Genomic DNA, 12,725 nt, shown 5'->3' on the forward strand with positions numbered 1-12,725 from the left:
GGTACCCCTGCCCAGAGGCTGGGGAATGGATACTGTGATTTTTAGTCTTTCCAGCCTTGGGTCACTGGTTCACCTTCTGATCTACTCATCACAGTACCTAAGGGTAGTGGTGGGGAAACTGAGGCAGAAAAGCAGGTTCTTATCTGAATTAAGCCACCTGACGAGGGCTCTCAGCTCTCCACCCTCTCACCCAGCTTCCCTCCACCATTATCCAGGACTACCTGTTTCTACAGCAAAGTAGGTCCTGCCTCTTCCGGGCCCTACATACCACCACCTCTACCCACATCCTCCCTCCCCAGGGCCAGCGCACTGTCCACCAAGAAGCCATTTTGGATTCCATCCAGTCTACCCAGATCTCTTCCCTGACTTTATGTTCTGGAGCTCAGTTATGTGTCTATGACCATTCCTTAGACTGGGGCATCCTAAGGGCGGGGGCTGGTGTCTCCTCCATAGGTCTTCACCTTCCCCGCCTCTAAGACCCCTGCACCTGGCTTTGTCCTTCTAGGGGTCAGCTAGATGATACTATTATCCATCAGACTGCACCGGGCTTGGTAAGGGGCTGGGGGTGGACTGAGGGAGATGCAGCCTGTACAAACCGGGAGCTGTTTATTGGTTGCTGTGAGAAGCCTATGTACAAAGAAGGCACGAGGGGGGAGGGAGCTCCCCTGCTACAGTACCGTGGAACTTGTGGGGGCTGGGAAGGGGGACTGCCAACAGGCAGGGCTCAGGAGAGGTCTTCTGGAAGCAGCCTCAGATTCTAGAATGGGCCTCAGGACTCCGCCCAAGGGGGAAGAGGCAGAGCCGAGTTGGCTCTGAAAGCCAAGGGCAGCCAAGACCTCCACTCCTGGGCCCGCAGCCCATGGTCAGTGGGGGCAGAGTGGGGTCTGGCCGATGGGGCAGGGTCAGGACTCCCTCCCTGTTCTACATTCAAGCGTCGCTCCCTCTGTGGTCCTGTGGGGGTCTCTCTGGGCCTTCAGAGGCCAGGGCGGTAGTGGTGATGAGAAGTGCTATCTCCTCTGTATCCTTCCAACATCTCCTTGGCCCGGGACCGCTCCCCTCCTCTCTTGAGGATTCCACCGTGCTCCCCGCGCAATCCCGGTGCCGCGTGTCCAGGCTGTCTAGTGCTTGTCCTTCTTCGTCCCTTCAGGCTGCATTCCCGCTCGTGCAGGCTGTGGCCAAGGAGAGAGGCTTCGCAGAGATCCATGAAAGCAAGCCATCCCGGGGACTGTCTTTCTAGTTCATTCTGCTCTTGGGTCTGAGCATGCCCAGGTCCAGCAAACGTCCCCTTGAACAACCTCAGGCAGGCCCCCTGCTCCCTGGCATGGGTGCCCGGAGCTGCAGCTGGGGGCCCGGTGGGCTGCTCCCTGTCAGTAGTTTTAATCTCCAGAGTGGAGTCAATCCAGTGACTATGGCTCAAGATGGGTCCAGTGTGAATAGGGATGTGTCACCACATTGGGGGCCTTTTCCTTATGGCTCTGGTGGAAGCCCTTTGGCTTGGTTTTGGCACATGCAGAGGCCAGGACACACGTGTCCACGCACCATCTGTAGTGCACAAGCACAGTCCACCAGCAGTGGGACCCACGTGTCCACATGTGTCCAGGACACATGGCTGTGGTGTGCTCGGCACTGCAAGGCCCATGGCCCCAGCCCTCCTCTGGGGAGCAGCCCGTGGCAGTACGTGCATGCGCTTGAAGAGGTGTGTGTGCCTGAGCCTGCTGGTGCCAGCCAAAGGCAGTGGCCCGTGTGGACTGTTGGGGCATAACTTATGATAAATAGAAGGGGACACTGGGGGAGCAGGGGTGAGATCAGGGAGGACATCAGTAGTATCGGTCCCGAGTCTGCCAGCTGGTCACCCAGTGCTTCTTGGTGGGCGGGGTGCTCCCTGGAGGCGGGTAGCGCTCTTCCTCCCGGATCCGCACTGCATGGTACTTGGGCATGATCCGGTAATAGCGGGTCCGCTTAAAGAAGTCACACTGGAGTTGGGGGCAGAAGAGGAAGGGCATCAGCATCCAGCTTATGAGCCACCAGGAAGATGTGCCCAGCGCCTTCCTCCCCCGCCAAGAGGTCCTCAAAGCCAGGACCCCTGACCCAAACACGCACCATCTCCCTGTGCTGAGACAGGATGGGGTTCCCCACCCCAGGCCCCAGAGGAAGGAGGAGTTGAGGAAGGCAGAGCGGAGAGGGAGAGGCAGATGGAGACAGAGGGGCAGTCGCCGATATTGCTGACGGAATGGCTAGGAAGGGTGGCGGTCCACCCTGAGCGTCATGTTGGGAGGTATCAGTGTCCCCCCCGGAGGGGGCTCCCAGGAGGAAACGTGCTGGTTCCCTGGAAGAAGGACTCTCCTAGTCCCCTCCTTCCCTGGAGGTGGGGATGGGGTGTAGAATCACTCCGGAAACTTGTCTTTGTCCTACAGAGATGGGGCCTGACCTTCGTCTTGACCTTTCTCCAATCCCCAGAAGGCAAAGTAGTCATGGGGAAGGTTTTAGGGCTCCCTCTTGGGGTCCCAAGTCCTTGAGGGGCTCAGTGGGGAGGCTGGTGAGAACAGACACCCCAAGCTCTCCCAGGGCAGGGAGGGGACACAGACAGAGTGGCCTGCTCTTTGGGGTGATGCTGGAGACAGAGTGAGGCACGGAGGGCCCATAAAGGAAGAGGAGCAGACAGGACAGAGTCAGAGGCCCCAGCCAGCTGGGGGGCTCAGGGAAGAGGGCCCGGAGGCAGCGTTACCCGGGTGGGCCGGGGGTGGGGGGCTGCCCCCCTCAGTAGTCGTCGGTCAGCCTCTCTGTCTCTGATGGCTGGCTCTTCATCTCCGCCTTCTGCCTCTTAGCTTCATACAGGGCACGAGTGCGGGCTCGCTTGAAGAAGCCGCACTGCGGAGGGGAGGAGGTGGGGAGGGGCCATCAGGGGGAGCTGGGAGGTCCTTGCCAGCAGCACTCATGGACTGGGGCTTAGGGCTGGGGGCCGGGATGCCTGGGTCCCTGCCCCAGCCTGGCAGTGTGACCAGAAGCCAGAGCTCCTGGGTCCCCCTTTCCAGCTTGCAGGTCCCCCCATTAACCCAGGCCCAAGCATCCTGGTGGGAGAGGTGAGGATGGGGCGGGGGTGAGACTGGAAGCTAGGGAGAAGGGTGGGGGTGAGATGGAGGTAAGGAATGGGATGAAGGGAGAGTCGGTGAGGGTCTGCTGGAGGAGGTCGTGGAGAGGGAGTGCCGGTGGGTGGCGAGCTGGGCGTCCTACCTTCCACAGCAAGAGGATGATCAGCCCTAGGAGCAGCAGCCCGGCACTCACAGCCACAAGCACCAGCCACAGCTCGATCTCAGCCGGCAGCTCCTCCACCAGGTCAGAGTCGATGTCCACGGAGAACTGGAGGGAGAGAGAAGGGGCTCAGCCTTGTGTGGGCACCCATAGGCCCCATGCTCATTCTTCCTGTCCCTGCTGGGCCCAGGACCCTGCTGTTTGACCTACTGCCAGTAGGGGGCACTCAGGGATCGGAAAAAGCCCCTGCCTGCCACTGACAGAAGAGTCACCCATCCTCTGATTTCTCCTTGGTGTAGATCTGGCTCCAAAGGAGCAGCCTCAGATCTGGAGGCAGCCTGGAGTCTGGGTTTGTGACCCACACATCCGGGCTTAGGAAGCAGCTCCATCTCTGACGAGCTGTGTGACCTTGGACAAGTAATTTCACCTCTCCATTTCATGCTCTCTGATAAGGGGATCATAATGCCTACCTCATAGTATAGCAGAGTGGCCAAAAGCATGGGTTCTAGAGTCAGACTACCTGGGTTCAAGTCCCAGCTGTGCTATTCACTAGCTGTGTGACTTTGGGCAAGTTACTTAACCTCTCTGTTGTTCATCTGTAAAATGGGGATTATGATAATAAGACCTACCTCATAGGTTACTGGGGAGAATAAAATGTGTTTAACATGACTAAATTGCTTTGAGCCATTCCTAGTTCACAGCAAGCACTCCATAAATATTTACAAATAAGACAAAGAATACATAGCATATAGTACCATTCCTTTTCTTCCCCTACAATGGATACATATATATTTTTAATACATATATTTGTATATTATTATTTTATGTATTATATATCTTTATATTATAAAACTATATGTTTTTATATATAGAAAAAACTTTTTCTGACTATCTATGATTCTTTCTTTTATTTTTTTTGAGGAAGATTAGCCCTGAGCTAACATCTGCCACCAATCCTCCTCTTTTTTGCTGAGGAAGACTGGCGCTGAGCTAACATCCGTGCCCATCTTCCTCTACTTTACATGTGGGACGCCTACCACAGCATGGCTTGACAAGCAGTGCCATGTCTGCACCCGGGATCTGAACTGGCGAACCCCAGGCTGCCGAAGCGGAATGTGCAAACTTAACCGCTGCACCACTGGGCCGGCCTTTGATTATTTCCTTAAAATTATTTTGATTATTATTTTTTAAAAATACAGATGATATAAAGAAAACTAAAGGTTCCCAGTAATTTTACCCTCTAGAAATAACCATCTTCAACATTTTGGTGACTCTCTTTCCACATTTTTTAGTGTATATATGAAACATCTATATTCTTTTCTTCCACGTAAATGGGATATATATGTACCCCACACACTCTTCTGAGACCTGCGTCCTTTCTCACTTAATATCAGCCTCTTTCAATGTCAACCAATAAAGATCAACCAGTCTCTTTTGGTGACTGCAGAGGCATTGTAGGAAATGTGCCACAATTTCTTGAGCCCATCTCCTGCTGAAAGACATTTAGATTGTTTCCAATTTTATGTCACTATAAACAATGCTTTATTTTTTAAAACGATCTATCTATCTTTGCATACTTGTCCTATTAGCTCCTTAAGATATATTATCATGTGCTGGATTAAAGGAAATGTGCACTTAAAATTTTAATAGATATTGACAAATTCATCTTGAAAAAGAATCCATCAATTTATACTCCAATCAATAGCATTTCCTTCTACCTCATCAGCACCAGACAGCATTATTCTTGTCAATGTTTTCCAATCTGATAGGAAAAAAAATCTTGTTGCTCTAATTTTTATTTCTTTACTGTTGAGTTGAACATTTGTATTTCACCCTATGTACACCATCTATTTATCTTTATGCTGCCCTTTACCCTTACATATTACAAATATATACATCAATACTTTGTCATATATGCTGTAAACTTTTTAAAAAGTGATAGTCACGTGTTGCCCTAACGACGTTTCGGTCAATGACGGACTGCGTATACAAGAGTAGTCCCATAAGATTAGTACCATATAGCCTAGCTGTGCAGTAGGCTACACCATCTGGGTTTGTGGAGGTACACGGTATGACATTCACACAACAACAAAATTGCCTAATGACGCCTTTCTCAGACATATTCCTGTTGTTATGCAATGCATGACTGTGTATCAGTTGCTCTTTTAGTTTCTTCACCATCTCTTTGGCTGGATACAGATTTAAAATTTCATATAATCTAATTTGTCAAATTTTTCCTTTGTGACTTCTGAGTTTAGTAAAATAACTCCCTCTCCCCATAATTAAGGATTATTATGAAATTACTTTCTGAATTTTCTTTCAGTGTATTAGGTTTTATTTCCTATATTTAAATATTCAATGTAACTCAAACGTATTTTTGTTTATGGTGTGAGGTAGGGGTTTGTCTTTACTTTCCAAATGTGTTCTCCCAACACTGCTTAAATAAACTACCTTTCTCCATGGATTAAAAATGGCATCTGTATAATAAAATAAACGTCTATTCTGTCCCATTGATCTTCCTGGCCCTTCCTCTGCTACCTTAATTTATTCTCAAAAATGTACTATAACATATTTAACCAACCCTCCATTCGTCTCCTATGTGTGTCTCCTACATATCTCCACTTATATCCTTCTCACAACACATTATTAGCAATTTTGTCATATTTCTTCTTCCAGATGTAACTCACAATCAAGTTTGGGAACTTTCTTTTCCAGTTTCCACGGAGATGGAACATCTTCGCCAAGATGTTGTGCAGATCAAACAGGCTAAAGCAGAGATTCTCAACTCTGGCTGCACATTAAAATCACCAGTGGGGGGACTTCTAAACGCACCAACCCCAGGGTCCCACCTCCACAGACTCAGGTTTCATTGCTCGTGGGTGTACTCCGGCACCAGAAGTCCTCCAGGGGATTCCCATGTGCTGCCAAGACTGAGAACCACAGAGCTAAAGTGTGTGAAAGTGCTCTGAAAAGACGCCCTGCGCTCCCACGCCCTGGCCAGGCACTGTTGCTCCTTAACACGCTCACTCACCCCCACAGTCTTGTTCTCCATGTTGATGGTGGGGACGCTGGTTCGGAGGAACAGGGTAGCCCAGCTGGCCACCCTGACTCGGTCAAAGTCTCTGTAGTCCTAGAGTGGGGAAGGGGTGGGTCAAAAGAAGCAGCAGAAGCCCCTCTGAGCCTCCCTCCTGACCCTAAGCACCCCCCAGGGCACCGTCTCCCCCAACACAGCATCCTTAAGCAGCACCCCAGAGGATCTGACAGTCAGGCCTCTCCTCCACACACAGATGCACGTCATTCATTCATTTGTGCATCAGGTCCTGTGCTGGCTGCTGGGGACAGCAGAGACAATGAAGATCATGGTCCAGGTCAGATCTGTGAGCTAAATCAGGCCCATCACCTGCTTTTGTAAACCAAGCATTTCTGGCCCATGGCCACCCCCATTCATTGACATATTGTCTATGGCAGCTTTGTGCTACAATGGCAGAACCGAGCAGCTGCAACAGAAACTGCATGGCCCACAAAGCTGAAAAGATTTTTCATCTCGTCCTTTACAGAAAAGGTTAGGTCTAGGTGGCATGAGAAGGCCAGCACACGAGAGACCTCACTGCTGGTGAAGCGTCTGAGGGAGATCTAGAAGGCTGAATGGCAGTTTCCACGCAGGGATGACAGACGGGGAGCTGCCATTCCAGGGGGAAGGAACGGCTGAGCCAAGGCACGGAGGTGGGAATGTAATAGATCCATGACAGAATAACGGACACATGAGAGGTCACTTTGGCTGGAGACAAACATTACATCATGTCCACACACAAACACAAATTAACACCGACACCGGTGTACAACTTGTCAGGCCTAAAACATGATGCTTCACTGACACACACACATGCACACACATGCACCCCCGCCTCACCCTCTCCCTGTCGCTCTCCCCGCCCGGGCCACTGGCAGTGGAGACCTCCAGACCCAGGCACTGACCTCGATGAAGGTGCTGTTCCACACTCGTGCCTGCACGGTCACGTTGGTGATGACAGGAGCCTCAGGAATGGGGCACTCCAGCCACACACAGCGGGTGAGGTCACTGCCACAGCTCTGAGGTGGACATGGAACACAAGACATGAGACAGTCTGGGTCTCCAGATTCTCCACGCTTCACCCCCTACCTTCGACTCCTCCCCTGGCTTTGTCCCACCCATGGCGGACACAAAGGGACCTGACCTCATCCCTTCACTCATGCACACTCCCCCCCCACACACACACTCATATGTTTAAGGCACATTCTCTGGGTCAAGCACATACAGGGACGTGGATAACATGAAATCTGATCCCTGCTCATGGAAGTGGGGCCCAATCCCCAGACCCCTGTCCCAACCCCCTCCCACACTGAGCCTTTGTTCATGCCCCTCCCTCCACCTGGGACACCGCCTCCTGCCTCTCCACCCAGCTAGGCCTCAACTTGCTTTCCAGGCCTGGTCTCTCTCCCCTCCGACAGAGGGCACCCTACATCATGCCGTCTCCCTGCTCCACCTTCATCCTGCCTCTCTAAGGTTCTGAGCAGCTATATCGCCCCCAACAGGTTGGGGCTTCTGGGAATAGAGCCAGTGTCTTCCTTTGGTCCATGCTATTGGCTACTCCCCAAGGGCAAGGGCAGTGGGGTGTCCTCTGAGGGCAGGAGATGAGTCTCCCCCCTCTTACTCGGGGCTCCTGAGGGCAGGGGCCACATCACCTCATCAGACTGGGGTCTCCTGGTGAGTAGCACCTATCTCCCTTGCTTCCTGCATCCTCCAGGTGTCTGGGCACAATGCTCCCCAAGTCCACCTTGGCCACTCACCAGCAGGGTCTCAGACTTGGCTTTTTTGGCAGCAGCCAGAGTGACAGGCGGGGGGCCCTGGCCTCCCCCTGGGTCCAGCTGTCGCCGCCTGCGCTGTGGAAATGGCGGTCTGTCCCCAAGGACCTGAAGAAGGAAGAGATTTGCTGGGAGGAAGGAGAGGGAGCAGAGGTGGAGAGAGGAAGAAAGGGCAGGGGGAGAGGCAAGCTCCCAAAAGGGCACGAGGGGAGGGAGGGGAAGACACTAGCCTTTCCGCCCTGCGGTATGCAAATGAGATGCAACACAAATGAGATGCAATAGAAAGATCCCTGATGGTGTCCTTACAGAAAGAGTGAGGTTGAGAGGGTTGACGAGGTCTCCAGGTGGCTGGCAGGGCCAGGACCCATTGCCGTGGATGGTGATCGCAGTGGGGTACAGCAGCCATTTGCCATTGATGACTTCATAGGGCCATTCCAGCCCTAGGACCAAGGTCCCCAGGGCTGTCAGCCCTTCCCCCATTGAGCCCACCTGTGGGCACAAGGGGTGTCATGGCCATTGTCTCCTGCAAAACCACCTCCATCTCACCAACCCCTAACCCTCACACCCTCGGACCCCAGACCCAGAAGGAAATCCCCCATCATCCTTCCCAAGAGTCCCCAGCCCAGGATCCTAGAGGCCTCCTTACCTGGAACTCATACTTGAGAGGGCTTCCCACATCCTCCACAGTTTTCATGCCAGACTCGCCCATTACTGTCCCCCCAAAGAAGCTTTGTAGCCGGTGACTCACCCTAGGAGTAAGAAAAATGCTGGAGTCATCGGGGACAGGAGAGGCCCTGGCAGAGGGGGTGGGCACCGAACTTGGTTAACTACAGCTCCTCTGACATCAGGCAGATGAGACAAATCCCAGCTCTGCCATGTTCTAGCTGTGTGGCCTCAAGCAAGTTTTTATCCTCTCTGAGCCTCAGTTTCCTCTTCTGTAAAGTGGAGCTCATAACAGTTGCTCTGTCATGGGGCTGTTGTGAAAACTCAATGAGATGATGTATATAAAATCCTTATCACAATGAGCTCTTAAGAAATGATAGGGCCACACCAACGCCTTAGCCCCAGGGTTGCCAATTCCGCCACTGCCACCTGGTTTGCAGGGGGAATAATAATAACAATAATGATAGTGATTACTGTTTTTCAGGGAAAGGATGACCCAGAGGAAGTGGAGGCCTGAGGATCCCAGGCCAAGAGAGGTGTGTCAGAGGAGCTTGGGAGACACCTTGGGGACAGGGAGAGCCCAGCTCAGCCACAGCAGGCTGGTGGGGGAGTGGTACCCACATGCTGAGCGAGGCCTGGAGCGTGTAGTCCACTAGCAGAGTCAGGGTCACGGGCCACAGGTCGTCCTGGTGACTGGACCTGGAGAGGGAATGCAGGAGGTAGGGGAGATGTGTCAGCTGAGGCTGGGGCTGGGGGAGGCCCCAGGACACCTCAACCCCGACATCAACCGGCTTCTCAAGGTCACTCACGTGGAGAGCTGCAGCTGTGCCTGGAGCTCCCTTGTGTGCAGGGTCACCCCGATGACCTCGAAGGCGATGAGCAGCTCCATCTGCCAAGAGGGTCAGGGAGGCAGAGAGTGGGGCTGGGGAGGAGTGATGCCATGGGGGACAGAGGCCCTGAACACTAGGCTAGAGAGCTGGGTCTCTGGCTCCTCTTCTTTCTCCCCATCCACTTCCACTCCTTCACCTTCCTAGCCTCATCTTCACTTCCCTTTACCCTTTTCCTCCATCAGTGACACCTCTGCTACTTTTGAGTGTCATGATCTTGAATAAGTTACTAGAAGTTTCTAAACCTGTGTTTCCTTTCTGTAAATCAGCATCTACCTCCTCAGAAGGTTGTCAGAATTGTATCATATAAACGAAGCAAAGTGTTGGGGTTGGGGCCTGGCACAGAGTCAATGCTGGCTGGTTTCCTCACCTCTGCCTGCTCTAGCTTTGGGCATAGCTCCCTAGTGGCCCCATTTTTCTCAGTCTCTGGGTCTCTCTCCACCCTCTACTGTATCTCCTCCTCCCCTACTCTGGCTCTCTGCTTCAAGGAGGCCCTGGAAGCAGGCAGGCAGAATCAAGAAGGATAAGGAGCTCATCAGAGGAGCAGCCTGGGATCCACAGAGCCAGGAAAGTGTGGCCAGCGCTCACCCTCTGGTTCCGTTTGAAGGGGTTCCCCAGCTCGCAAATGATGGTCTCGTTGGCCTGGCAGGCCCCAGGCTGAGGAAAGAAGACGAATCATGTCTGGGTGGTTAGGGTAGGGCTTCTCCCACCCCTCCCGTGCGGTACACGGTCAGAAGCCCTAAAGGCTTGAGAACTGGGTTCTCAAGACGGGTCTCAAGACACTGCAGGCACCTGAGGAGGCCCAGCCCAGAGGAGGGGGAACACATGGCAAATAACACATGTAAATGGCATGCATATAAGGATGCAAGTACGCAGTGGAGCCCTGATTGGGCTCTCAGTCGGGCGGAGGGCACTCACAGGGCGCACGGAGGACAGCAGCAGGGCGGGAGGCACCAATAGGGTGAGCAGCGCCTCATGGGCGTCTTCCCCAGCCCGCTCCTGGCTCTGGGGGTTGGTCACATTGATGCTCAGGAGCAGTTTCCGGACATCTCTGCTGTACTGGAGCCTGCGGGGGCGAGGAGCCCCAGACTGAGCGCAAAGCCGCGCCCTTGGGCACTCCCCAGATCAATTAGGCCCTACCCCTTGGGATTACTAAGTGAAGAAAGCCCCATCTCAGGAAGCCAGGCCCCGCCCTCTAGTCTCACCTGGAGAAAAAAGCCCCTTTACCCGCCCCAGACGATTAAAGTCCATCCTCTCAGATGTGCCTCTCTGAGGCCCCTCCCCTCAGATCTTACCGGGTCTCTCTGATTTCCCTGACAATAGGCTCCGCCCCTCCAATCCTATTAGCCAATGAAATCAGCCCCACCCCGGGCCCATTGGCGCGGCCCACAGCGCACCTGCTCAGCCGCTGTCCCTGCTCCGACACGAAGGCCGCTCGCATCTGCAAGTTGCTGTCGCACTTGTTGTCCTGCCCGCACTCCTTCTGGAACTGGACCTAGGGGTGGCCAGAGGCGTGAGGGGCCCACCACCGACAGCGCCCTCCCGCCCCACGGCCCTCCCGGCCCCCGGCCCCCGGCCCCTCCCACCTCCGTGTGGTTCTCCAGAGCCTGCGCCTGGTTGAGGACTGGATAGGCGTCCAGGGACCGCGGCCCCAGCCGGGGGCGCTCGGGCATCCGCAAAGGTAAAGAGTAGTTCATGGAGATGATGATGGGACGGAGTTTGTCGCGGACGTTGTCCTGGGAAGGAGGGCGAGCTGAGCCCAGGTCTGCACTGCCCCCCTCCTCAAGTTGAACCCCCGGGGGGAGCTGAGCCCCCTCCACCCTGAAAACCCCGCAGTAAGGCTGAACCCGCTCTGGTCCGACCACCAAATTGACCCCCTTCCTACCACCTTGATTCACAAGCTAGGACCCGGGGCTCCTCCTCTCCAAAGATCCCTGGGGCGGGGGGCTAGGGGGGAGTGAGCCTCCCTTCATCCCCGGGCACCCCAAGTTGAGCTCTCCCTTTCTACCCTGATGTCTCAGAGAGGGGCAGAGCATGCCCCCCACTCATGGATCACTTTGCCCCAGAGCTGAGCTGAGCCAAGAGTCTCACACTCATCACTTTTCTCAGAGATGACAAGCTCTTTGGCCCCCATCCCCACTCCGAGGGTCTCTCTCTCTCCTCCACCACTGCTGGGTGCTGTGCACTGTACCCCCTACAGGCCTGTGGCCTTCCAGGCCGACCTTGCCCTTCTCTGTCTCTGGGGAGACTCCAGTCCCTCACCCTTGAACTGGGGAGATAACCTCCTCCAGCAATCGTGGAGCCCATGTCTCGCCCCTTGCCCCTCCCTCACCATCAGGAGAAGCTCCAGCGTCTGGCAGCGCATCTCGGGCATGGAGAAGAAGCCATGGAAGACAGCTGACTGGCTGCGCGCAAAGCGAAGCCGGGGTGGACGGCGGTCCCGGTCGGCCTCCAGAGTGTAGGCCAGGGCTGCAGGGGGAGGGGGGTCAGCAAGTGGCCAGGTGAGCATGCCCCCCTCGCCCTGCACCCCAGCACTCACTGATGTTTCGCCTGTAGTTGGGGTTCCCAGCACTCTGGTTGTAAGCAAAGCACAGCTCCACCTGCACACTGTTGGGGGCGAGGGACATACAGGAGGGCCTGGTTACGGTGGGACCCTGGTATCCAAGCCCTAGCTCTCGCCCCTTTACTGCGCAAGGGGAAACAGGGCCCTTAGGAGAAAGGCAGGGGCAAAACTGGGGAGTCCACAGAGTTGGTCTGGGGTGTCCCTGGCCCCTTCCTTCTCCACTTCCATTAGAGCCATAGAAAACAGGGTTAGAGGTCACCAATGGGGAAACTGAGGCCCTGAGAGCAGAAGGTGTTGCCTGAAGTCCTTAGTCATTGGCCCAGCCCAGTGTTATGCAGGATCCCCAGTCCAGCTCTCCTTCCACCACCCACTCCTCTGCTTCGCTGCTCTGTCTCCCTTTGCCTTCTGATCCAGTGTCCTCATTCAAACAGAGATCTTGGGGTCATCACCATCATTATCGTCACCATCCTAGCAACTAACATTTTTTGAGCACTTAGAGTGTACAGGGCACCATGCTAAGG

The 12,725-nt window shown here is 54.3% G+C and overlaps 1 protein-coding gene across 1 annotated transcript in view; it reads right to left on the bottom strand.

Moving 5' to 3' along the window:
- Positions 1-589: 589 nt before the first annotated feature.
- The window catches only part of ITGA3 (integrin subunit alpha 3), a 28,318-nt gene continuing 16,182 nt past the window's right edge, over positions 590-12,725 (bottom strand). The window contains exons 11-26 of the mRNA XM_046675802.1: positions 12,181-12,248; positions 11,974-12,110; positions 11,228-11,377; positions 11,039-11,136; positions 10,560-10,707; positions 10,230-10,298; positions 9,564-9,643; positions 9,376-9,453; positions 8,738-8,840; positions 8,398-8,580; positions 8,077-8,199; positions 7,225-7,338; positions 6,281-6,379; positions 3,232-3,357; positions 2,726-2,868; positions 590-1,973 (exon numbers count right to left, since the gene is read on the bottom strand). Of these exons, the coding sequence (XP_046531758.1) occupies positions 2,758-2,868; positions 3,232-3,357; positions 6,281-6,379; positions 7,225-7,338; positions 8,077-8,199; positions 8,398-8,580; positions 8,738-8,840; positions 9,376-9,453; positions 9,564-9,643; positions 10,230-10,298; positions 10,560-10,707; positions 11,039-11,136; positions 11,228-11,377; positions 11,974-12,110; positions 12,181-12,248 (1,687 nt within the window). The 3' untranslated portion in view covers positions 590-1,973; positions 2,726-2,757. The remainder of the gene's footprint in view (positions 1,974-2,725; positions 2,869-3,231; positions 3,358-6,280; positions 6,380-7,224; positions 7,339-8,076; positions 8,200-8,397; positions 8,581-8,737; positions 8,841-9,375; positions 9,454-9,563; positions 9,644-10,229; positions 10,299-10,559; positions 10,708-11,038; positions 11,137-11,227; positions 11,378-11,973; positions 12,111-12,180; positions 12,249-12,725) is intronic.

Source organism: Equus quagga, chromosome 11, assembly GCF_021613505.1.
Source record: "Equus quagga isolate Etosha38 chromosome 11, UCLA_HA_Equagga_1.0, whole genome shotgun sequence".
NCBI classification, from domain to species: Eukaryota; Metazoa; Chordata; class Mammalia; order Perissodactyla; family Equidae; genus Equus; species Equus quagga.